The sequence below is a fragment of the Gadus macrocephalus genome, chromosome 19 (assembly GCF_031168955.1).
Source record: "Gadus macrocephalus chromosome 19, ASM3116895v1".
NCBI classification, from domain to species: domain Eukaryota; kingdom Metazoa; phylum Chordata; class Actinopteri; order Gadiformes; family Gadidae; genus Gadus; species Gadus macrocephalus.
Window position 1 is genome coordinate 17,015,624 of NC_082400.1, and position 23,567 is coordinate 17,039,190.

General features: G+C 50.0%; 1 protein-coding gene across 1 annotated transcript in view; it reads left to right on the forward strand.

Moving 5' to 3' along the window:
* The window catches only part of snd1 (staphylococcal nuclease and tudor domain containing 1), a 111,570-nt gene that overhangs the window by 40,688 nt on the left and 47,315 nt on the right, over nucleotides 1-23,567 (forward strand). The window contains 4 exon segments of the mRNA XM_060037919.1: nucleotides 6,568-6,668; nucleotides 11,529-11,639; nucleotides 13,645-13,717; nucleotides 17,626-17,767. Coding sequence (XP_059893902.1) covers nucleotides 6,568-6,668; nucleotides 11,529-11,639; nucleotides 13,645-13,717; nucleotides 17,626-17,767 — 427 coding nt within the window.

Below are 23,567 nucleotides of genomic sequence, written 5' to 3' on the forward strand. Positions count from 1 at the left end.
CAATACATGTGTGATGTTTATAGAGCCGTAAAACCAAACAACCAACCAATTAGGCCGTGATTAGCACGAGGGCGGGGCCTCAGCGGTCCACGAGGGCGGGGGCCGTGGTGCTGGTTTCAGACGCCGCCCGGCCTCCCATGGATTTGCCTCGGTGCTTACCGAGGCAGCGCGGCCACGGCAGAACCAGTGGCCCGGAATGTAACGGCTGTGGTTTCATGACGCTCCGGCGACTGGTTCCACTCCTCGCCCCCTGTTTTCTGAGCCTCGATATTCACGTTCCTCAATGAATATCGCTCTGGCCTTGGCTGTGCAGAGGCTGACTTCCACATAAAGGGACAAAGAAAGATTTAAATTGTATTCGTTGTTCAAAAAACTCCTTCCAATCGGAGTGCTCGCTTTGATTTTGCCAAGTCCTGTTGGAAGTCAGGCAAAAACATATTCTAATCGGAGCAAAGCCTTCTGTGCAGATTTCCCTTCATCGTTTGACATAGTTATTCAGTCTATTTAGGATCAAATTCCATATTGTTTGATAAGCTCCGTAGATTACAACCCTTTCCTTCTGTTCGGCAGATTGCGGCCCTCCTTGTTCTCATTGGTCCTCTCATTTGAAACATTATGGTGAAGTCTTTCAATTGGCTCGAGGCCAGACCAATCTGTAGTGAGATACAGAGTGTGATGCTCGTAAAATACTTATTTTTCCAGCTCTATAAAAATAAATCTAGCTGGAAAACAAGCTATTTTAACGTCGTGCACGTAGGTTGGTTAACAACGTTGGGTTGGTTGTTAACAATACATCTACTGATGCACAGGCTTGGACACATCTTCAGGGTTGTTTCCTGGAGTCACTGGGTGTTTTCGGGTCTTACAACAGACACCCTCCTCCAGGCGAACCGACGAGGCTGTTCAGACTGTGTCCAAATATAATATAATTATCATAGTGTTCTTCCTGGGTAATTTGACACCCCGTAGATCTACCTCATCCTATTCAATCAACCAGTTCCCCTTTTAAACATAGATGTTAATCATCCCTTCTTTGTTCTATACCTGATTACAGTAACTGCGCTCATCAGCCTCCTTATAATTACTTAAAACGTCGGCCAGCCCCTCACGAACCCCCCCCCCCCCCCCCCAGACCAACAACCCAGTCCAATGGAGAAACGCCCCATCATGGAATCGTCTGGAAGTAAAACACGTAGAAAAACGGCTTTCGATTTCCCATTGTATTTTCGGTGTTCTCATTTCTCCAAACACCTTTTAATTTGCCAGGGAGAGAGAGCTGGCGAGAGAGAGTTGGAGACTACTCCATAGCTGATTAGTATTGAATGTGGGTGTCCCAAGTGTGTGCTTGTATGTGTTTTGAAGTGAGTTAGGTTTAAGTGGAGTGGCTGCACTCACATCCAACCCAGTCGACACACGCACACACACACATATGAACGTTCAGACACATGCACTCTCTCTCCCACAGTGAGGGCTTTTGTGATGTTGTTCCCTGCCCTCGTCATTATTATTGATTTTTGAGTTTTTTGTTTTGTTGCGTAGGGGGCCGGTAAACTAGAACCATTAAGGACCAGGTGAAAATCAATAAAAGTAACTCAGTCAAATAATGTACTAAACGTTAGAGCAATGAATGACCATATGTATTTATGTAAAAACAACACATAAAACTAGCCTTGACGATTTGTCTTTCAACTCTTTTACGGTGTAAAAGTTTTGCCAAACGAGTAAAGCGCTCATGAAGCCACAGAAGTACGGACTAATACATTTTGGGTGGATAAGCACACACGGAAATACATAGTGTAGTCCTTCTCCAGTGGCTGGTTTGGGGTTTGGGGGGGGGGGTGCATGCAGTAGTTCTGATGAAGTCCGCTTTGAGCCCTCGGAGTCCAGCAGAACCGACTCCCGAGGCTCTGCGTTCATTGTTGCTAAGACACGGAGCTAACAATACATCCCTCCTTTCCGAAAAGACTTTTTTTTTTCCACTCAAACACTCCGATGATTGCAGAGCCTCAAAAACTATGATTATGTGTTGGAAGTTGCAGGCTGCACCCCGCGGCTGCCTTGGCAACAAGGGATGAGGAAAAACAAAAAAACGGGTAACCCAAGGCCAAAACCGATCACGGCTCCGTGCCACGGGTAACGTTTCTCTTACCTGAACCCACGGGGCGACGGCGTCAGTGCGCCGCTCCTCAGCTCGCCAGCGCCATCGGAATACATGCGGTTATATTTTAATCATGCGCATGTTTTTGAGATTTTCTTAAAGGGCTGTTACCGGGGCGACGAGGGGCAGGGGGGGGAGTGAGCGGGCGCAGTCGAGGCCGGATAGGAAGGTGCCAAGCGCCGTAGAGGCACTTTCTGCGCCGCCGGCTCTCAGAGTCTGAGAACGGTGCTCTCGCATAATTTGAGCTCCGGAGAGCCCCTTTTATCTTTATTTTATCCCCCTCCCTACTCAGGCTCTTTCCCCCCAACCCAGCTGAGATGAGTGTTTGTTTTTGGAGACAGGGCGGTAACGGTGCCCTGACCCGTTGGAGGGTTCTGCGGCTCCTCTACGTTGTTCTACCGCACAGGCCCCAGCGCCCAGGCCCGATAAAAGAGATGGAAAATAGATGTTTAATTATGTCTGACCGTAGAGTCGCTGTCGGGGCTGTGTCAAGCAGCTCAAGAGGGGTTTGACCCGGGCTTAATAAACTAATCACTGGAGTTCAGCGGGGATTGTGAGCCCAACGCAGGTGGTAAAGTTAAGGGTATGGCCGAGGCGAGTTGGCAGGGAGTTCGTCTTTTTTTTTAACTACAAGGCAATTTTGTGTTTTAATTCCTTTTTGTTTAATCTTTTCATTTAAATGCTTGGAAACAAGTCAATTTTCCACCGGCTGCACCGTCCGGGACGTGACTAGGCATTTACTCTGCATGTCTGGACACTGAGCCCCTAAAGCTCTGACCAAAGAGGGAGCCAGGGCCCCCCCCCCACAGTAAGTCAGGCCGCCGCGGAACCCTTCACAATAGGGCCGTTGCCAGGCGGACGTTTAGTTGTTGTATTTTCCCCCATTTCATTTCAGAAACGGTTTATTTAAATTATGCCTTAGAATGATTGACTTGAGTGTGGAGGAAGTCGTGGCTTTCAGATCGACTCCCGTTCGGAGTCGGACTCTTTTAATGCTTCAATGTAAATCGAGTCGCACGGGGCTCACCATGTCGGTCGCTACATAGCATAAAGAACAACACACGTGGGAGGATATGATGTTAGGTCTCGGTCTGTGTTTAATATGACGGGTCGCTGTGGATTGCGCTGGGATGCGTGCCAAGGGTTTGAGCAGTTCCGGAAGTTATGGCGCGCCCTTGTGGCGAGGCCGGGAAACACGACCCACCTAACTGCTTCGGCGGTAAAGGGTCTTTCAAACTTTCATAACTCAAAAGATTGAATGGTGCAAATATTCAATGAAACTGCACCATTGAATGCCACCCTTTTTTTTTTTTTTAACATGGCCTCCCGGGAGATGACAGTGACCTGCATTACCATGCTGAAACCTTCATCACACCTGGCCTAGCATCTGTCCCTCCTCTCGCTCCCCTCCACATCCTCCGACTCCCTCTCGCCCCTCCCGCTCACACTCCTCATCCACCTCTCATATCCTCCCCTATTGAGACACCACGGCTTCTCCGCTGACATAATCCCGGAGAAGAGCTTGATTTTGGCTAACTTCATAAGCACTGCTTCTTCTGTGCCGAAGTCTCAGCCTCGGTGGGGAAAAAACTAAAAAAAGGGTCCAATGGAAACGCTGCATTAAGCCACTTATCTGAGTAGAGCACATTCGGATAATCCTGCATGCTCAAAGTGGCTCCTGTTTTGCAGTTTCCCTCTGTTTGAGAACACACACACAGTTTTTGCCGTGCGCGCTTGTGCGTGTGTCTGAGCATGCACGGAGGAATAACTGACATTTGATGTGTAGGTGTGTGCGTGTGCATTCAGGCAAACGCAAAGCATATAGAACTGGGTGTCTCCAGCTTCCACAGGGCGAACTTTTGCCTTCCCCACGCCTCGTTCCTCATTCCCCTCACTGGGTCTGTATCGGAGTCTTCATCCTACCAGCAGGGCTCATTTCATTAAATGATAGCCTACTGCTGTTACGGCCAGCTGGAAAAAATACATCAGTGCGACTGAACCCCGTCTTGTACCATTCCTTGATATGCCTTTTTTTTTATTATAGATACAATCTTTACAGGCCTATATTTGCAGAGAAATGTAGTTTCGGACTGCTGAACGACTAACCAAAAGGCCCCCCGATATGCAATAAAATACCGGCACACAATATTTGCAGCAAAAGCAGCCTTAGGCCGATGGGAACAGAACGGGTGAACTGCCTTCCACAGACCAAGCGGGCTTAGGACGTTTAACAAATGACAACAAATTCTACCAGATCTCGCTTGAACCTCCCATTTAGAAATGAAGCCCTTATTTCCATAAACAAAGGCCATCACGGCTCTCCCCAACCGTCCACTCGATGTGTTCTCGCCCAACCCCGCCGTGACCTTCATCCTCATTTCAGATGATTGGAAATACTTCCCGGCTCCCGTTTGCAACAATGCTCTCCTTCTGCCGCTCCTGCTTATTATCCTGGCGCTCCCGGAGCCAGCTCTCCGACCCTTCCATCCATCACCCCGCTCTGCCCCGGCTCTTTATGGATGGCTCCACCTTATCGGGAGATCGGCCCCGATTGCCAGGAGAGAGAGAGAGAGCGAAACCCCCAGCCCCTCCTCGCGTAGCTCCGCTTTGTCATCTTTTTATCTATCCCCGCGCGGCCTTAATGCAGAGCCAGCGATGCCGGCCGCGCGGCGTCTCATGCAACCCTACACATTGTACTTTTTATTTATTTATTCCTTCAGGCCACCGTTTTTCTGAAGCCCGTATTTTCCTTCTGCTTTCTAGGGCTTATCTCTAGGAAATGCTCTGTAGTTGTTCTAATAACATCCCTTCAGTCGTCTCTCCTCCTCATCCATGAGCTGGCTCGTCCTCCGTGTGTGGCCAAGCATGTTTATTAAACACGTTCATAATTAACTGAGGAAAGACGATTCTTACAAAGCGGCGACAAAGTGCTTTTTTTTTTTTCTTTAATGAAAAGGCCTCAGACAAGTGGGGGCGGGGCCTGTCGGAGACCGGCGGCCTGCAGCAGCGATGTTTATGGAGGAATCAGTCGTTATCAGAATGGGTTGTTTCCCTGTGTTCAGTCAAACGGAGTGACATTATAGGGCTCTGGTGATTTTCTACCAAAACCAAACTGGCTGACAAAAGCAAAAAATCGATTCCCGCTGAACACATAACTAAACATTAGTGGAAGGCTGGAAGCTAATATTCGTGGCGTACAATAAATGTGGACGTGGAAGTCAAACGAAATTCAATAGCAATGAAACCACCACAAGGGACGATGCTCTTATCGGTCATTTCAACATGCTGTGTTGTTTAACGAGAAAGTCCGACCTGTTCTATTCAAGTTATCCTCGTGCGGAAGCCTAAACTGTTTAATAATTCACAGTATCTGCACAGGGGTTGTTTCTCCAAGGAATACCCATTGAGCACACTAAATTCATGGCTTCCACTGACCCTGCCTCGGCCCCCCACCGCCCCCACCGTTGCTTGATCTCTTTGTCCCCCCCCCCCCGGGGAGGAAATCCAGCGCTCCGGGAAGCGCCTTGGCCCAAACATCCATCCTGAGACGGGAATTCTCCCATCTCTAAGTCCACGCTGTCCTTGTCCCGACCCGTCTCCAGATTGACACTCCATCGCCTCCAGGGGGCCAATGCTACCCCCCCCCCCCCCCCCCACCTCGCGTCCGGTTTATATTGTATTCAAATGATTATTTTTGGGGGAACACAATCCCATAATTGTCTCGTGGCTGGTTTATGTTTTCCCTTCGGCTCTGCGTGTTTATTCTGGGATGTTGCAACGCGTGGGTCGTCCTCTGGTTGCCGTGGTGATGCCCTCAGGGTCCGCTTCTGCCACACGCCGTTCCCCAAGGTTTGAGGGGGGGGGGGGGGGGGGGGTGCCCCGAACATGACCCTTTCTCGTGGGGTATTTGCGGGCGGTCGGATCCATTAACTAAGGCTCAGGAACGCCGGCCTTAGTTAATGGACCCCGCCCGGAATGCTGCACCCTCCGGGGCCGTGTGTGTGTGTGTGTGTGTGTGTGTGTGTGTGTGTGTGTGTGTGTGTGTGTGTGTGTGTGTGTGTGTGTGTGTGTGTGTGTGTGTGTGTGTGTGTGTGTGTGTGTGTGTGTCCACATGGCCTCAGTGCATACACACTGGTCCTCCGGGGAGATCTACAGTGGCGCCTGACGGGATTCACTCTGACTCGGGGTGACCTTGGCAGCTAGGACACACACACACACACACACACACACACACACACACACACAGTGATGCCACCCAACTCCAAGCACTGCCAGCCAGAACAAACCAGTCCCCGTCGAGCTCCACTATATTTCCTTTTTAGTTTTGCATTCACTGGCGCCTATTTGTATCTGACCCCAACCCCCCTTCTCTCTGCCCTGTGTGTGTTTGCCCCCCCCCCCTCCCCCAGGTCAACGTGACAGTGGACTACATCAGAGCCGCCACCGGGGCCGGAGAGACCACCCCCGCCTTCTCGGAGCGCACCTGTGCCACCGTCTCCATCGGGGGAATGTGAGTACCGCAGGGCTGGGATGTGTCTCACCTTCATGAGGCCCCTGGTGTATGAGGCCCCTGGTGTATGAGGCCCCTGGTGTATGAGGCCCCTGGTGTATGAGGCCCCTGGTGTATGAGGCCCCTGGTGTATGAGGCCCCTGGTGTATGAGGCCCCTGGTGTATGAGGCCCCTGGTGTATGAGGCCCCTGGTGTACGAAGCCCCTGGTGTATGAGGCCCCTGGTGTACGAAGCCCCTGGTGTATGAGGCCCCTGGTGTATGAGGCCCCTGGTGTATGAGGCCCCTGGTTTATAAGGCCCCTGGTGTATGAGGCCCCTGGTTTATGAGGCCCCTGGTGTACGAAGCCCCTGGTGTACGAGGCCCCTGGTGTACGAGGCCCCTGGTGTACGAGGCCCCTGGTGTACGAGGCCCCTGGTGTACGAGGCCCCTGGTGTACGAGGCCCCTGGTGTACGAGGCCCTTGGTGTACGAGGCCCCTGGTGTACGAGGCCCCTGGTGTACGAGGCCCCTGGTGTACGAGGCCCCTGGTGTACGAGGCCCCTGGTGTACGAGGCCCCTGGTGTATGAGGCCCCTGGTGTACGGAGCAGCTGGTTAATGGAGACACTGGTTAATGGAGACACTCGTTAATGAAGCCCCTGGACTCTGGCTCACAGGGGCTCAGAGTACTGTACAATTTAAAAACAGGCAAATATAGTTAAAACAAACAATTAAAAAAATAAACAATGCTCATATCCATTAAATTGGGTGGTGGGCGGAGTTAAGGGGTATAGGCCGGTCGGAACAGGCGAGTTTTATGAAGGTGGTGAGAAATTCTATAGTACGGATGGATAGCGGGAGAGAGCTCCAGCCTGGCTGTTGCCAGACCAAGCTCAATCGTAGTTTGCACGTTGGTCTGAGGAGGCTGCAGCACAAGAGGTGTGATCAATGGGCCTAGTTCAAATGACTCTGTACGCAATTGGCTGCTTGCCGTCGTTTCCCTGTCGTCTTTGTGTTAAACCAGCCAATCGGGCGCCTGGGGGAAAAGCCAGCTTGGTGATTGGCTCCCGCAAAAATGTATCGAAACTACAAAGAAATCTATTGCTCTTCTCCAGACCAGGGAGGGGCGAACTCAAATCGACGGCAGAATGGGCAAAAGAAAGGGATGGGACAGATGTGGGGGCGATCTTGTTACAGAAAAATGGGAATTGTTGGTTTTATTCTCTGTGTACGTTGAAAAGTGGAACGATGGAGAAGTCTTTAGTGGGTGGTCACTAAACATACATAAGAAAAAGTCCTCCGATAGGTTTCACGCAGCGACGCTCGTCGGTTTACCCAGAGCGTATCAAAGCGGTGGGTCGAAATGTACGCGTCGCCGAATGTGAACTCGAGTCTCGGGAGTCGAGGGAAGTTTAGAATGCGCGTCGTCGTTTCCTGCATCCTGTTTTGCTGTAACGCGCAAACAACTCCCATCAGCGAGAACATTGAATAACATTGACAACATCCTGTGGATTATTTCTCTCGTACAATGTTGCCGTCTAGAAGGATTTGATTTCAGTACGAGGCAGTGAGTCACCAGATCTTTTTTGAAAACTCCAAAGTCAACTTTAGTTCAACCCCGATGTGCCGGAGAGGTTTGAGGAGAGTTTAAAGCTCGCCCAAACCAAGCAAACGCATAACACATTTCTAACATAACAAAGCACAGGGCGGCCCAGCACAGCACAGCACAGGGCAGGCTGGTGTTGGTCGGCAGTGATGGCGTACCGAAGACGCGGGTGTGTCACTGGAGACCCATTGTACCTCCCCCAATGCCGGCCCACATCTGCAACAAGGCGAAGAACCCCCGGCTAGGCTGACTGAACGCGGGCCACACCGGCCCACTGCAGTCGTGACCAACTACACCAGCAGGCCTGATTATACATGAGATGGATCCAAATGAGAGGGAGGAAAACATTACATGGTATCCCTGCAGCCAATGCTCCACTTGAATGAACCGTGGAATAATATCGCTGAAACATGATCACCTCATAAAGGGTGTAGATATACAACATTAATAACGGAGACTGTGTTTTATTTATTTTTTACCATTTAAAATTATCAGACACGGATTAATGTTGTGCAACTAGATTGAAAGCCTGAAATGTGCACGAAAGCGCACGTAGGCCTGCATTAACCTGCCATTGGGCCCTGGGGCTGAGTGGTTTCGTAGGCCCCCTGAGAGGGGATCTTACAATGAAGATGTGTTATTTTCCGACATTTTGCCGTTGACCGGCAGCTCATGATAGGCCCCCTGATCGTCGGGGCTTCAGCCCAGGTAAGCCCGTGCATTAAGGCGGCCTTGAGCGCACGTGTATGCATGTCCGAAGATTTGCCATCCGAATATTCAGCTTCTGGACGTTACCTTTGCAGTAAATTTTCTGCAGTTCTTGAAAATTCCTGAATGTTCTCCAATTGAAATGCGATGGAATATGTATGAGAAAGAGATCGGCTGAAGGACAGGCCGCCGAAGGAGTAAAACCCAGCTCCCGTCATCTGAGGTGGAAGCTGTGCCCCCCCCCCCCCCACCCGGCCCCTCCGTTGCACTCATTTCATTCTATTCAAGAACGGATTGTATACAATCACACCCCAGAATCCACCGCCAATCAAAGGACGATCTGTGACAGTGGATTCACTCTCAGGCTGTTTGTCTCAAACCTCTCCTCTCTGCCGCCCCCTGATGAATGCGTTTATGCCTCTTTATTCGTCGGCTCGGCCCGTTTCCACCGCGGCAGTAACGGTGGCCTCCGCTGCCACCTGAACACCAGCCGCGGGCCTCGTGGTGTTTTGTCAGTCAGGGGAAAAAACAACCCAGTGCAGGTGTGTCAGCGCGGCAATTGATCTGAGTGAAAGGGATTTGTACACGCTGTTGTGTTTCTGCTCGGCGAGGAACTGTTGGCTGGTGGCTCCGCGTAGCACAAAGTAATGGAAACAAAGCATTACCTGCTGGCGAGCACTATTAGATTGAGGCACCGCGCGGCTTGCAGTACGTCTCGGGGCGGGCACGGCGACACCGTCACCGTGCACAAGACAAAGCCAGCCCGACGGATTTGCGGCTGCTCTTGCTGCAGACCTGACGAATGAAGAGCGTTTGCCGAAGACTTTTTATTCGGGCTCAATCGGCACTAGGTCACGAGCTTGCACGCCCTTGCGTGGAATCGTTTTCCAGCATCTCCTGCGTTCCAGATCACGACCCGCCGGCTGATCCGAGCTCCAAGTACAGCGCGTGCTGGCCTCCATTGTCGTCCCACAGAAGACGCTAATCCACGAATGAATCGTGTTGAAGACCGAAACGCAAACCGTTGGTAGCACATAAAGAGTCCTTTTAATAGCCAACAGGAAGGACTTATTAACAGGCAGTTCTGGCGAGCCACCCCCCCCGCTCCACTGTTTGCAGTTGACAGAGCCACCCTTGGGCGCCGACTTTGGGCCGGAGATTGACAGGCTAACCGCTGTTTCTTTGTGCTCGAGCGTCAGACGTATCTTTCCCTTTTCTCTTCACACACCATTGAATGGAAACGGATGGGGAACATGCGCTGTGTTAACGGACAACGCCGTCATATCTAATGGGGGCACCCGGCGGAGGCTAGCCCGTCTGGAAGTAATAAGGGGAAGTGCCTCGGAGCGGGTGGAGGAGGGGGCTGTGTTCTTAGACCCATCAGTGTCTCCGGCTGTTTAATTGGAAGTGCCTCAGGCACAGGTGGTGGTGGTGGTGTTGTTGTCGTCCGTGTCGTTGTGTCCAGTGTTGGCCGGATCAGCTTTGAGTGGGCCGTGCAGATTTGACCTAGTTGTATTGGCACTCTTCCAATGATCCCCTTTTGTAATGTTGTATTGATCCCAGTTTGAAACAATACCCAAATCAATGATGCAACACCGTTTTGAGTGATGCCTTATTGATGGGACTTTGATCACCTGTGGTTTCTCTCTGAATCCTGATTCTTGCTTGATGTTTGCCAATTTAATGGAGGGGGAGCATACTTTCAAGAAGTGCTCCTGAATCCATACATGTGGTTGTGGACGCCTGTAGAAAAGGGAATTAATGCAGCTGCAAACAGCCCCTTGCCCGGGCAGGAATCGGCACGGACCTCAGACTACGATGCTAAAACATTGTTTCAGAGCTGATAAGATAAGTGATGCGATTCCGTCAATATTGTGATTGATATGCCGCTAATTTCTGTGTGGTTTAAGGTTGGAGGTTCAGAGTCTTCAGGGTCAATGGTGTTTTTAGTTAAGTGGCATCCGCAGAGATTACATTGAAACTTCTGACTCAAGCGTTTGGACCATCATAACCGTATGATGCAAGTATCGCGGAAGTAAAGGGTTGCATGTCTGTCTGCAACTCTTTTGTCTGTAACTCCTTAGCGAGTTGCCATTAAAGAAAGTGTTACATCCTCTTAACATTGCAGCATTCTGAAACTTACCTTGGAAACCTTGGAGCTGCTCCCCCCGCGACCCGACCCCGGATAAGCGGATGAGGATGAGGATGATGATGATGAGGATGAGGAAACGTAGGCGAAAAGAAAGCCTTCTTTCTCCCCCGTCGTGCCTGTCCTTCACAATCTCCTCACCTGGAGATTGATGCCTCGCAAATGAAACCAGATTTTCTCTTTCTCTCTGTCGCTCACGTCTAATGACAGATCCCCAGTGAGATGTTAACACTCAAAAAGTTGTACTAGTTCTTCTAATATAATTAAAAGATCTTTTTAAATCTGTCTGGGAGCATTGCCCTTCGCTTTCGTCTGCCGTCTGCTCCTTTTTAGATTTATTTTGTGCGAACACCCGTCTGAGGTTCAATCCGATGTGTCTTTCTCTCATGTCGGGTTCTCTTCTTTCTCCTCCGGCTGCAGAAACATCGCAGAGGCCCTGGTCAGCAAAGGCCTGGCCACCATCATCAGATACCGGCAGGACGACGACCAGAGGTCCTCGCACTACGACGAGCTACTGGCCGCAGAGGCACGGTGAGGGACCTGGAACACGCACACGCTCAAACCCACACTGAAGCATGCACAGAAAAAAAATCTGAGACTCGGGTCAACCTTACACTAATTAATGTAAACGCTAATAATAAAAACTAAATGACACACACATTCCATCTATTTCCCTTTCTATCTTTCATCTATTACACACACACACACACGCACACATACACACACATACACACACACAAAAACGTCAGTCTTTTTCCCCGCTGCTATGCTGGTCGTTCCCAGACGTCCTATAAAGACGTCCCGCGGAACATTAGGAGAATATACGAGTAAACGACCTTCAGATGAAACCCGGCCTTGTGTAAATCCACACATTGATTCTGCCAACTCTGGCCCTACTATTTGAGTTGCACAATGTGTTTATCGCTTTGTTGTCGTGTGTTACTATTGTAATTATAATTCCTATTGTTGTAATGAGTGCGGTGCCCGTTCACGATGTGCCCGTTCGGAGCCGGCCAATCGCCTGGCCTCCCGTATCGCGGCGTGCAGCTTTCCCGAAAGCCGCTCTTTCAAATGACTTCCCGCGGCCCTCAGCAATGGGGACGAGGGCGAGTGGATCCAGTGAACGGTTGAGGATGGAAGGAGGAACATGCCTACCCTCAGATACACAGAGGAGCCTCGCTATCGTCAGGCTTCTATTATCATTATTATTATTATTCGGCGGTGCTTCTGCCGTGATTCACGGCCCTTGGCACCCCCGGCCTCGTTCTCCTCCTGACTTATCGCTCTCTCCGCACGGCGTGGCACACAAACATGTAAACACCAAACTCGGTCAGTTCAAACGGCGAAGGCACACATAAAACAAGGCGGGCACGGTGGTTTGTGTCTCTGTGTGCTTTCACGCAAGCACAGTTGGTTGTCTATTTATTTTATTCCATTTAATGCATTAAAGAACAAAGTGTACATGGATGGAGATGAGTGGGTACTCACACAAACACGTGCACACACACCCACACACACACACACGCGCACACGCACACGCGTGCACACACACATCCTGAGCTGCTGCAAGGTAAATCACAGCTGCACTTTACACTGGTCCTATGAATATAATTATATAGGGGTGCAGCGGAGAGATTTAATGCAGGCTTTATTACTCTGCCACAGATTAAGATCTGCTGGCTCTAGCTGGACCCAGTGCTCCCTGGAGCCCTGGCGGTACCGGCCCTCGGCCTGTGGGCTGTACCTTCCCTGCGTACCCTTTTCAATCCACTGCCTTTTGTTGCTTCTTGTCCTGTTTCACGCTTGCCCTTGACGCTTCCTCTTCCTTAATGGTGGACCCTCTTCTCCCTCCGAGTACGGCTCTGATTCAACTGTTGCTGTCTTCTCTCCTCACCTTCAGCTTGATGTGGTGGCTCTCCCCCTTTCGCCATCTATTTCCCTCTTTCTTTATGCATTTTCTTCACAAACGCGCGCTAAGAGGGGTCTGTCTACCCTATCTTTATCTTATGCTCCGTCACATGGCTCCTCTCCACACCCGGGCTCCATCCCAGTAACCCGGGGATGACATGCCCCCGTCCCCGTCCCCATTGGTCACCCCAATCTAATTCAGCCCCAGGGTCTCCTCGCGCGTGCCGATAACCATATCTCCTTACCTCCGCGACCCCCCCCCTCCCCCCATCAGGCCATCCCAGCCTCCCAGTGTCATCCCTGCGTCCATGTCTCCAGACGCCCATTCCTCCCCTCACTCTTCATTCCCAGGGTTATGGATTACCGGAGTGTTCCCGGCCCGGCCCTTCCACTCCCGCCGTAATGGCAGTTACAGTAAAGGAGGTGATGGCGGCGTTGGGGGGGGGGGGGGGGGGGGTTATGAAACCGTATCCCACTTTGAGCCACTCCCTGGCGTTTTATCTGGTACATTCGGTCGCCCCAGACTGGGTTTGTCGCCGTCATCATGCCCCCATGGTGCTGAGATGGTGTTTGTGCTATAACGTGTGTGTGTGTTTGTGCGCGTGTGCGTGCGTGTGTGTGTTTGCAGGGCTATCAAGAACGGGAAAGGACTGCACAGCAAGAAGGAGGTTCCTATCCACAGAGTGGCTGATATATCTGGGGTAAGCTATTTGTGTGCGGCGGGTGTCTGTTATGAAATGCTTACCACGAGAGCCGGGGGAAGGCGACGGCGGGCACACACGCACGCACACTTGATTCCGTGTTGCATTGTGGGATAATCGTCCGAGTGTTCCCCTGATGGAAGTTATCTGTTTAACCGAGCTCATTCGCACGGCGATCCCTGTTAGCCCCACCGGTCTCCGTGGTGGTACGCCGCAGACGTGCTCAGGCATGCACAGCACTGTGCATGCCCCCCCCCCAATGTTAAGGCAATGGGGCGCCCTTTCAAATAATCTGTTTTTAAAGTGCGCTTTTAAATCACGAGATATCCCTGATATCAACTGCTAGCCAAGTAAAGATTAGTGAGACATGAGTATCACTGAGGCTGATAGAATCTTCTCGACAGGGTATGTATTTATAACCGGGCCCATGTTTAAAAACCGAAGAGGCGCTATTTGTGTTTTTTGTGTGTTTGGTTTTTTAAAACTGGGCACAGAATAACCCATCGATTCTTTGTTTTTCGGTGTTATACTCGGGACGATTCACAGATGGGAGCTCTGTCTGAGAAATGCAAATGTTCAAAATGGACCTGAATCCTTTTTCCTCTCCCATATTCTTTTATGCAATGTTATGTTCATTATAATGACTCTCTACCATGGGTGATACCCCAGCAAAACACTTTTTATTACTGCTTGTCACATCCAAGTTTCGCTGACGGGTGGTTGAAATATACTGGTTAACAACTAGGCCACCTTCTAGCTTGTGAAAATGGCAGTAGTTCCAAGCAAAATACATAATGTACGACACTATATATTACTACCATAAAAGTGTGTGTGTGTGTGTGGCACAATTGCAGCAGCAATACCGCAGTATTATATAAAGAAAAACCCTTTCGTGTTTTTGTGATTCTGCTGTCACCACAATCCCTTAACCAGAGTAGTGCGTAGTCTACAGCATTATGAACGGCTGACTGAATGGCTGCTGTTGGACTGCACAGCCCCCCCCCCCCCCCCCCCCGATTCCTGTAAGGTCACACAGACCTCTTCAACTAGCAGCTACCCGTCGCGTTCCGACTCCCGAGCGCTATTTGGGCTCGTCAATCATTCCCTTTTTGTACTGCGTAGCCCAATAGATTTCTGTTCACCTGGCGGCCGCGTTGCCTTGACTCTTGGGTAAACCTTGTAGAATCGCCGGGGGTAACCATGACATCTAAATCGACGTCACCTGCCTCATGCTACCTGGGTAGAGGAATGGAACGAAGCACTAAACGGAATGCATCCAGTTGTCATGGTTTCCAAATATTCCAGAATGTTAACCTACCGAACTCACCAAACACGGGCACTAGATAAACAAGTCATTGGAATAAACCAGTGCTTATTGTCGTCCGTCTCTTTAATATGTAACAGAGATCCTAAGAACTATGCAAATCCCTCCTCTCCTGCACCCTTCTTTTGTCTGCTCGGCCTCTAGCGAGTGTGGGGAAAAGTGTCAACAGGACAGATTCATTACTGGGCCTTGCGACATGACTTATGCTGGTGAATTGATGTGCTGACTGGGCAAGCGTGCATCTCTTCATCAGTGGTTACACGACCCTCCCGTCTCTCCACCCCCTCTCTCCTCCTCCTCCCCCCCCCCCCCCCCCCCCCGTCTTCCAAGCTTTGGGGAGTAGCCCTTAGCAGTGATGGAGGAGGCAGTGGGATGGATAGAAAGACAGATGGATGGACAGAAACCTTAAGTAAGATGTTTACTGTGCCACAGCCGAGGCCTCTACAGTATAGTCATTGATTGTCGGCATTAAGACACACAACAGGTGTGTGTGTGTGTGTGGGTGTGTGGGTGGGTGGCCAGAATGGGCAGTGTTCCAATAAAATGGCTGCATCTCCCCCAATTCCATTCACATCCTCTCGTTTCATTTCCTCTTCAATTATTTTCTTTAAACCTTGCACACACAACACAGGATTTGGAGATAAAGTAAGTACGATAGAACATCCTCCCCAAAACAATTCAGAGTGCACATGTAAATGTGATTCTTTTAGATGTCTTGGCTCTGAATTAACCGATTACAAATTCATTCATTTTAATTCCTCATTCCAGTTTTAGATGCCTTTTTAAAGTCAACTCTCTCAACATTCTCCACAAAGTGAATAAATATAGCAGCCTCCTCCCTTCCAACGCTGTACGTCAGGGTTAGCAGAGAGGGAACATGCAGCGTGGGCAGTGTGCGGTCTGAAATAGAGCGCCCATGCGTCTGTAAATGTATAGTGTGGGCCTCTACAGTGGTGGCACCTCCGATATCTCCCTCCCTCGCCCGCTGTCTCTCCACCATTCTCACTTATACCCCCTCGCTCCCTCTCAAGGTTACATAATGAGGTCCTGTCGTATCGGCTGCCCCGACTTAAACCTGCCGGCCCGCACGTCGCCGCTGTCTGCACGCGGTCACAGACCCAGTATAGGGGTGTCAGGCTGTGAGAGAGGCGCTAAATGCGTATTCTCCCCCGTCACCGACCGGTAACAGGCTTTCTAAGGCCCGGCCGCTCGGGGAAATCAAATGGTTTGCCGAACTATCGGTGTAACTTTCAACACGAAAGTATTCCGCTTTGTTTACTTTCTCGAAGTGCACGTTCTGCATCGACGGAATGATCAGCGATGCTGATTCTTCGTGGGCGTTCGCGTCGTCTTTGTGATATCCAGCGTTAATCAGCGGGTGACAGCTGTACATTTATTACATTAGGACGTTAAAGTGGAGGCGAACACTCTCAAATGATAATTATGCAGAAATCAGCTCATGCACTTTCTCCCCTTTCCCTAAGAGGAATCAAACGTAAAAGTAAAAGCTGGAGAACATTGTCATCGTCTCTGAGGTAAATCTGCTATTCACTGCCGTGCGTAATGGAGCGATCGGCTGGAATGTCTCACCTGTCAGCCTCTCCAGGTGTTGAGATCCGGCAGCTCAGAGACGTGAAGCCATGAAATCAGGCTTCAGTGTGTCAGCCTGTAGCACAGCTCAATCCATCAGGAAGAGGGTTGACGGGGCGATGCCCAAGCACCTCCTATAGGTGCCCCCCCCCCCCCCCAATCTGCTCCACTGTTGATGTATGAATGGATGTGAGTGTGTGTGTGTCTGTATATGAAAGGGTGAATGTGAAGCAATATTGGAAAAGTGCGGTCAGTGCCCCGCAAGGTGAGCAAAGCACTATATTCCCTCTGTCCATTAAGGAAATGGACTCCATTAGAAAGCCTGTTACAAGTGTTGGAAGTAAAAACGACGACTTCCAATCTAAATGATGAGCTTTTACATCTCCCCTCGTGAACGTTTTGTCGTCCAAAAAAGTTGTCCTTGCTCCTTGGCGCCCTCGTACCTACCCCCTGCCCCCCCCCGCCCATCCTGATGTTACCCCTGTTGGCCCCGGTGAGTCCAAACCGCAGCAGAGGACCTCCGCCTTCTCTCCGTCAACAAATCATCGGAAATATTCCGACAGTAGCTCAGGGGGTGGAGCCGGTTGGCTGCTGAGCGCAAGGTTGAGTGACGGTGCCTTGCTCAGGTGTCCCTGAGCAAGGCACCTCAGCATACCTGCTCCTGACGAGCTGGCTGTCGCCTTGCGTGGCTGTCAGCGCCGTCGGTGTGTGCGTGCGTGCGTGTGTGCGTGTGTGCGTGAATGTTAGGCGATATTGTGAAGCGCTTTTGAGTGGCCACGTTACTGGTTACATAAAGCGCTGTGTTAATGCAGCCCATCTACCTCACAGCCCACCTCGCGCCCAGCGCTCGCGCCGTTGACCTTAAGTTAATTCATCTAATTGGTCTCATCAGACTCTTTGCTAAGCATCCCCAGCTTCTTGACCTTGTCTCTCTCTCTCTCCCTCTCCCTCTCGCTCTCGCTCTCTCTCGCTCTCTCTTTCCCCCCCCCCCCAGGAGACGCAGAAGGCCAAACAGTTCCTCCCCTTCCTGCAGAGGGCGGGCCGCTCGGAGGCCGTGGTCGAGTACGTCTTCAGCGGCTCTCGCCTCAAGCTCTACATGCCCAAGGAGACCTGCCTCATCACCTTCCTCCTCGCCGGTAGGTAGCCGCCGCCGCCTCCTCCTCCCCCAATGCTTCAAGGTCCCACCCTTGGGTGTCCTCTACTGCCCCCCCCCCCCCCCCCTGCTGCCGCTGAGTGGGCTGGGGCCCAGGGAGTGATAGATGGGCGGACATCGTGCCAAGAGGGCGTGTTGCTGCTCCCTGCAGGTCCTCGTGGGCCAGTGTCGTTAGGAGGTCGAAGGTCGTCTCCACGGAAAATGATTAGCACTCCCACAACAATAGACAATTAACACACACACACTGAGCACGGGCTGGCACTGAAGCCTCGGTCACCCTTGACCTCCGACTCCCTCCGTGGGATCGCCCCCTGACCCCTGCCTGGTTTGGTCCCATATAGATGTCAGGGCACATCTGTTTGGTGCTTTACCATAGCGGGCCGCCACACATATACCTGGCGGCCCACACACACACACACACACACACACACACACACACACACACACACACACACACACACACACACACACACACACACACACACACACACACACACACACACACACACACACACACACACACACACACACACACACACACACACACACACACACACACACACACACACACACGCTGTGATATGGTGCCAGATTTGATCTCCCACGAACTTGCCGGGAAACCATTTCTCGGCTATTCCTGGCTCAAGTGAACCAGCGCTCATGCCTTCCATTGTAGTATTCACTTCTCTCTCCTGGTAACGGATGTCGGAGAAGTCGCTCTGCGGAGACTGTGAGATGTTAGCGTTTTAATATTCAGCGACCGCTGTCCTTCCCGGAGTCCGCGACTAGCTTTACAACGGGTCCTGGCGTGTCCGTCAATCTCCCTGGACATGCTGCAGGAGGGAATCAGTGTCAGGGAGAGACTGCCAAATGAATTTACTTTACGAGTCCTAGGAATCCATTTCTGCGATATGGACGAGGCTTCAGACTGAGTCTGGGCCCGGCACGCATGCTGTGAAATACAGGCTCCTATCTCTCTGCAGATAGTGACGGTCACTCTTTTATTCCTGCTCTTTGACTCGCTCCTGACAGTGTATGCAGGGCAGTAAAATATTGCGGCTCTATCTGTGGCAGTGGGGAGATGATTTGCTTGTCCTCCCAGATGATGATGATGACAGCGGTAGTTATTCCTCCCAGAGCGAATGCTAGTGTGGAGACGGAGGAAACAAAGCAGGAATAGAATCGGGAACGGACAGCCTGATCCATCTCCATTCTGGTAAATCAACATGTCTCGTCGGGCAAGACAAACGTCGACAGCGGCACGATCATCACGCGTTCATGACGAGGGAAATAACACGATAACACAACGTCCTTCGGTTTTAATTTTGCGTTGCCGAGTTACGTGTGCGTTAATTAATCTTGCGATCTGTATCCAATCGTCTTTCCAATCCGCCCGTAGATTCCCCAATCATTCTCTTTCCCCCGACGGCCTTTGCCAGATGCTTTGATGCCCCCCACCCCCCCCCACCCCCACTTCTTTGGCAATAAGCAATCTGCATAAAATCACACAAGACGTTATGAACACTGGCTGGTCCGCATGGCATTATCCCTGGCAGTCATGGCTCATGGTGGCTATGAGCGCCCATCATGCGCTGTCGCTAACGATTGCTCTCATCCAAGGGAAATGTCAAGTGTGTGCGTGGACCAGCACTTATGTCGCCCGTCTCGTCATTTGATCAAAAGTATTTGCATATCACAATAAGCACATTATGCCCGATAGGCCGTGGTGGATTTGATTAAGGCTGTCCTTGGCAAAAATAAAAAGTTATCTTGAGAAATTAGATGCGATTTCTTTAATACACTCATTTATCTGAATTTACACTGATGAATGCAAATCAGCATGATCTTGTATTTGTTAATTGAATTGGCTCCGGTTTTACTCCAGTGACTTTTCTGTGTTGCCGCAACCGCAGCCTCGCATGTTACAATGTGCGTCCTCTTCTGGCAATTAATCACAAAGGGGGTATTCGCGAGCGTGTATAAACAGAACATATTTATGTCGCTTTGGCAAGCGCTGCGACGGCTTCCCGAGGCGGGACTTTAATGCAGGCAGGAAACGACTTCCGAGTCCTTGTCCACGAGCCATCTAATCTACCTCCCTCCCTTATCTCCCGGCCGCTCATATCGTTTTCGTCTCTGTCAAAGTTATCTGCGCCGTGTTTCATTGGGCCATCTCCGAGCACATGCCTGGTCTAAAACAACAACACCACCACCACCACCCGCGCGATAGGGCTGCCTTCCTGGCCTTCTTATCTCCATCCGCGCATTTAAACATTCTGAAGTGCTTCGACCAAAGAGCTTTCCCTTTTTAAATGCATCACGTTAAGTGTGCATACCCAGATGGGATCCGAGGCCCTTGTCAATCAGATACGGTTAATATGAGGAGGGAAACTGGGAGGAGGCAGCTGTGTGTTCGGCCCTCAACTTCACCGCGGCTCCTTGGGCAGTTCAAATATACGAATATCAAAACGAAAGGCTTATGTCGAGTAATGTTGCGTAAGGAATCATTTATTAGTCATCATTGCAATAAGACGTCAGTACGTCAGTCCGTATTGATCAGAATCGCATTTCTGCCGCAGTGGGGAAATGAAAGCGTTGGAGTTAATCCGGTAGCCATGCACGGTCCTTGGCAAAGATGCAGGCAAAGTGCGTTACTGGGGCAAGAATCTCAAAGCTGCGTTCTTTGAATAATGGATGATTTGTGCCCCATAGCTATGCACACATCAGAAAATTCAATCTTAATTTCTCCATTTCATTCTGTTTAATTTAATATTATATCAAATGGTGTATTATGTTCTACAGATGGCTATGTTTTAGCAGCAGATATACAGTGCACATTGTATCTAAAGTAGGTAATGGCGATCTGCAGATTAGAAGGAGCATTTGTCCTCTGCATTTAGACCTGTTGGGGCTCGATTTGGCTCGGGAGGTAGAACGGATGGGCTGGTAACCGGAAGGTTGCTAGTTCGAGTGCCGAGGTGTCCCTGAGCGAGAAGCCTCACCCTGTCGCCTTGCATGTTTGACACCGCAGTCGGTGTGTGAATGAGTGAAAATTGTAAAGCGCTTTGAGTGGCCATTGGTGAGAAAAAGTGCTATATAAATGTAGTCCATTGAACAGTCAAACAGTTGGCAATATGCAAAGGCCTTGACAAGTCTATCTAGTCCATTTCACACATTGAACCAGAGAGAAACAGAACTTCTAGCAGTGCTGCTGGAACAGTGGGGCATTCACACACATTCATCCTACTGAGAAAAACATGGTTGGATCTCTTGACGGGTTCAGATGTGGCCATTACAGACATCCTTTGTTCCCTGGAAAAGGTGTGAGGACATTTGGAAATCCATTAAACATTCACCTTATTCTTTATGAATGCACTCAGTGCATGCTTTATCTGGTAGTTTTCTTTCCATTCCTTTTGGGAGATTGCCCAGTATGTTACAAGGTCTATTCCAGGAAAATTGCCAAATCATCCTATCTGGTGATTTTTAGTGTGGTAAATTGTTGGACCATTCTCGGATACATCTGCATGTGTAAAAGGGGCTTATTTTTTATCATTTTTGGCAGTGCAACTTGGACAGACTTCTATGCCAACAGCATTTCTGCCCAACTAGCGGTCCATTATCTCTGTGTAGCTACAGTTTGTTCTCGAATAAAGTTTTCTCTGTAGATAAACAATATGTGAATAATGTACCCCTTTTTTCACTGTTGCAAAAGCCATGGGAGGGTTTTATTTTCCTTGTTGAAAACACCTCCATCTCTTCCCTCTGACCAGTCTCTGGTTTTTCCCTGATACTCCTTTCCGGAAACTTTCCGGACCCTTGATATTTTGAAACAAAGAAATCGTGAAAAGGGATGAGGAGAACACGGCTGAGGGACAACAAAGACGAATGAGAAAAGCCCTGAAACTTGAAGGGAAAGCCCAAAGAAGAAAAGAGGATTTCCTTTCCGCGTCTTTTTTTTCTTTTTATTTCCCTTTTGACCCTCTCTCACCAATTTCCATTTCCTGCTGTTCAAACATTTGTCAGTTCCATGCCAACTGCCTTTGTAGTTTCCAACGCTTTCGGTTTCCTTTCCTTCGCAGAAGGTAGGAAGGTGGCATGGCTTTGATTCAGATTATACACTCGGAATCCAACGCCATGTTTCCATGTCGGGTCAGGTGAATGAAAAGGGCCATTTGAAAAGCATGTCATTATTCAAAACACGAATAGCGTTGGAAACACGAGGCATCAAATAGATCCGTCTGAGGAGAAAGAGGCGGAGAGGGGTAAAGCAGTTTAAGGCGAAGCAGTAGCAGAGACATTTAGGACTGGAGGTCAGTTTGGAAGGAGGGAGCCCGTTACATCAGATAAAGGCGATACAGCCGTATACGTGCGAGTACCGCAGCATCATTCGGCTTTGACAGCTTTGATCTTGATTTTAGACGGGGGGACGGGGGGGCAGGGGGGGGACGGGGGGGGCAGGGGGGGGCGCGAGGTGTGCTTTCAAAGTTGCTCAGAAAGTTCCAGAGAGCGATCGTCTGTCGTAAAGATTAAAGCCCTGTCGTTTGGACACAAAGATGTGGGCTGTCAGTGTGTGTGTGCGCGCGTGTGTGTGTGTGTGTGTGTGTGTGTGTGTGTGTGTGTGTGTGTGTGTGTGTGTGTGTGTGTGTGTGTGTGTGTGTGTGTGTGTGTGTGTGTGTGTGTGTGTGTGTGTGTGTGTGTGTGTGCGCCACCTGCGCGGGGGAACGGGACCGAGTGCTGAAGACTGAAGGATGGCAGGCGAGCGGAGCGCGAAACATTCCACCGGTAAAGAAGCTCACTAGTAAAATAAAGTCTGTGAATATTGGGGAGGGAAGAAAGAGGGCGATAAAGAACGCCGCTACGGGCCATTACCGTGTCGGACCGCACATTCCGCTTGATTCGTGGTTTCCTTGTGTTTGAAGGTCGACACTGCGGCGCCTCATTCGTATAAATTCACGGTCTTCAAACCGGGGTACCGGAGCCTTTGTAGCACCTGCCATACGTGGGTAACTCAATCTGTTAGTGCTTTCACCTTGGGCTCTTGGATCTGGTATGACGATAGGATCTTTCCTTTTGAAGTTGACCACGTTATACATGGTCAACTTAAAATTGGTATTTCTTTAGTTGTGTTGAAAGAGAAAGAGTTGGTTTTATAAGTTAAAATAAGGGTGCTAAATCCATGGTTTCTGTGAGTTTTTAAATGTGCACATTTTTGACCTCATGTCGATATATGGAAATTTGGAGCTGACAAAATACTCAATGTTTACGTCACGCTGAACTTTGGCGCTTGGTTTGCCAGCTGGCTGTCGAAGAGAGAGAAGGAACGTGGATAGCTGTTGAGAGGAGGCCATTGTAAGGAGAAGATGACATCAAAGGTCTCGGCGCGAAACACGAGATGGAAACATAGCATCTACATATATGAATGCATCAATGTGTGATCTTGGCACGCACACAATGGAACCAGGAACATTTTACCATATGCTCTCCGTGTTCAGTAGCGCGATAATCTCCATAACAAAGAGTTTAACAGGTACGAATGTACCTCAAACGAACAACTCTTATCTGTCCGTCAAAAAGTTCTCTTTTAATTTTATATTTTTTGAGCATTTTCGCTCATTAGTGTATTTTGGTGAGGAGGGGTAGAAAGGTCAAGTCTGTGCGATTCTCATTCCGTGCCGGTTGAACCAATACCCCATGTAATTAAAAATGAGACTTCGGAGTGTGATAAGTTATTTAAGGGCATTTCTAAGTGTGCAGACTCAGAACTTTTTTTCCGGATGACA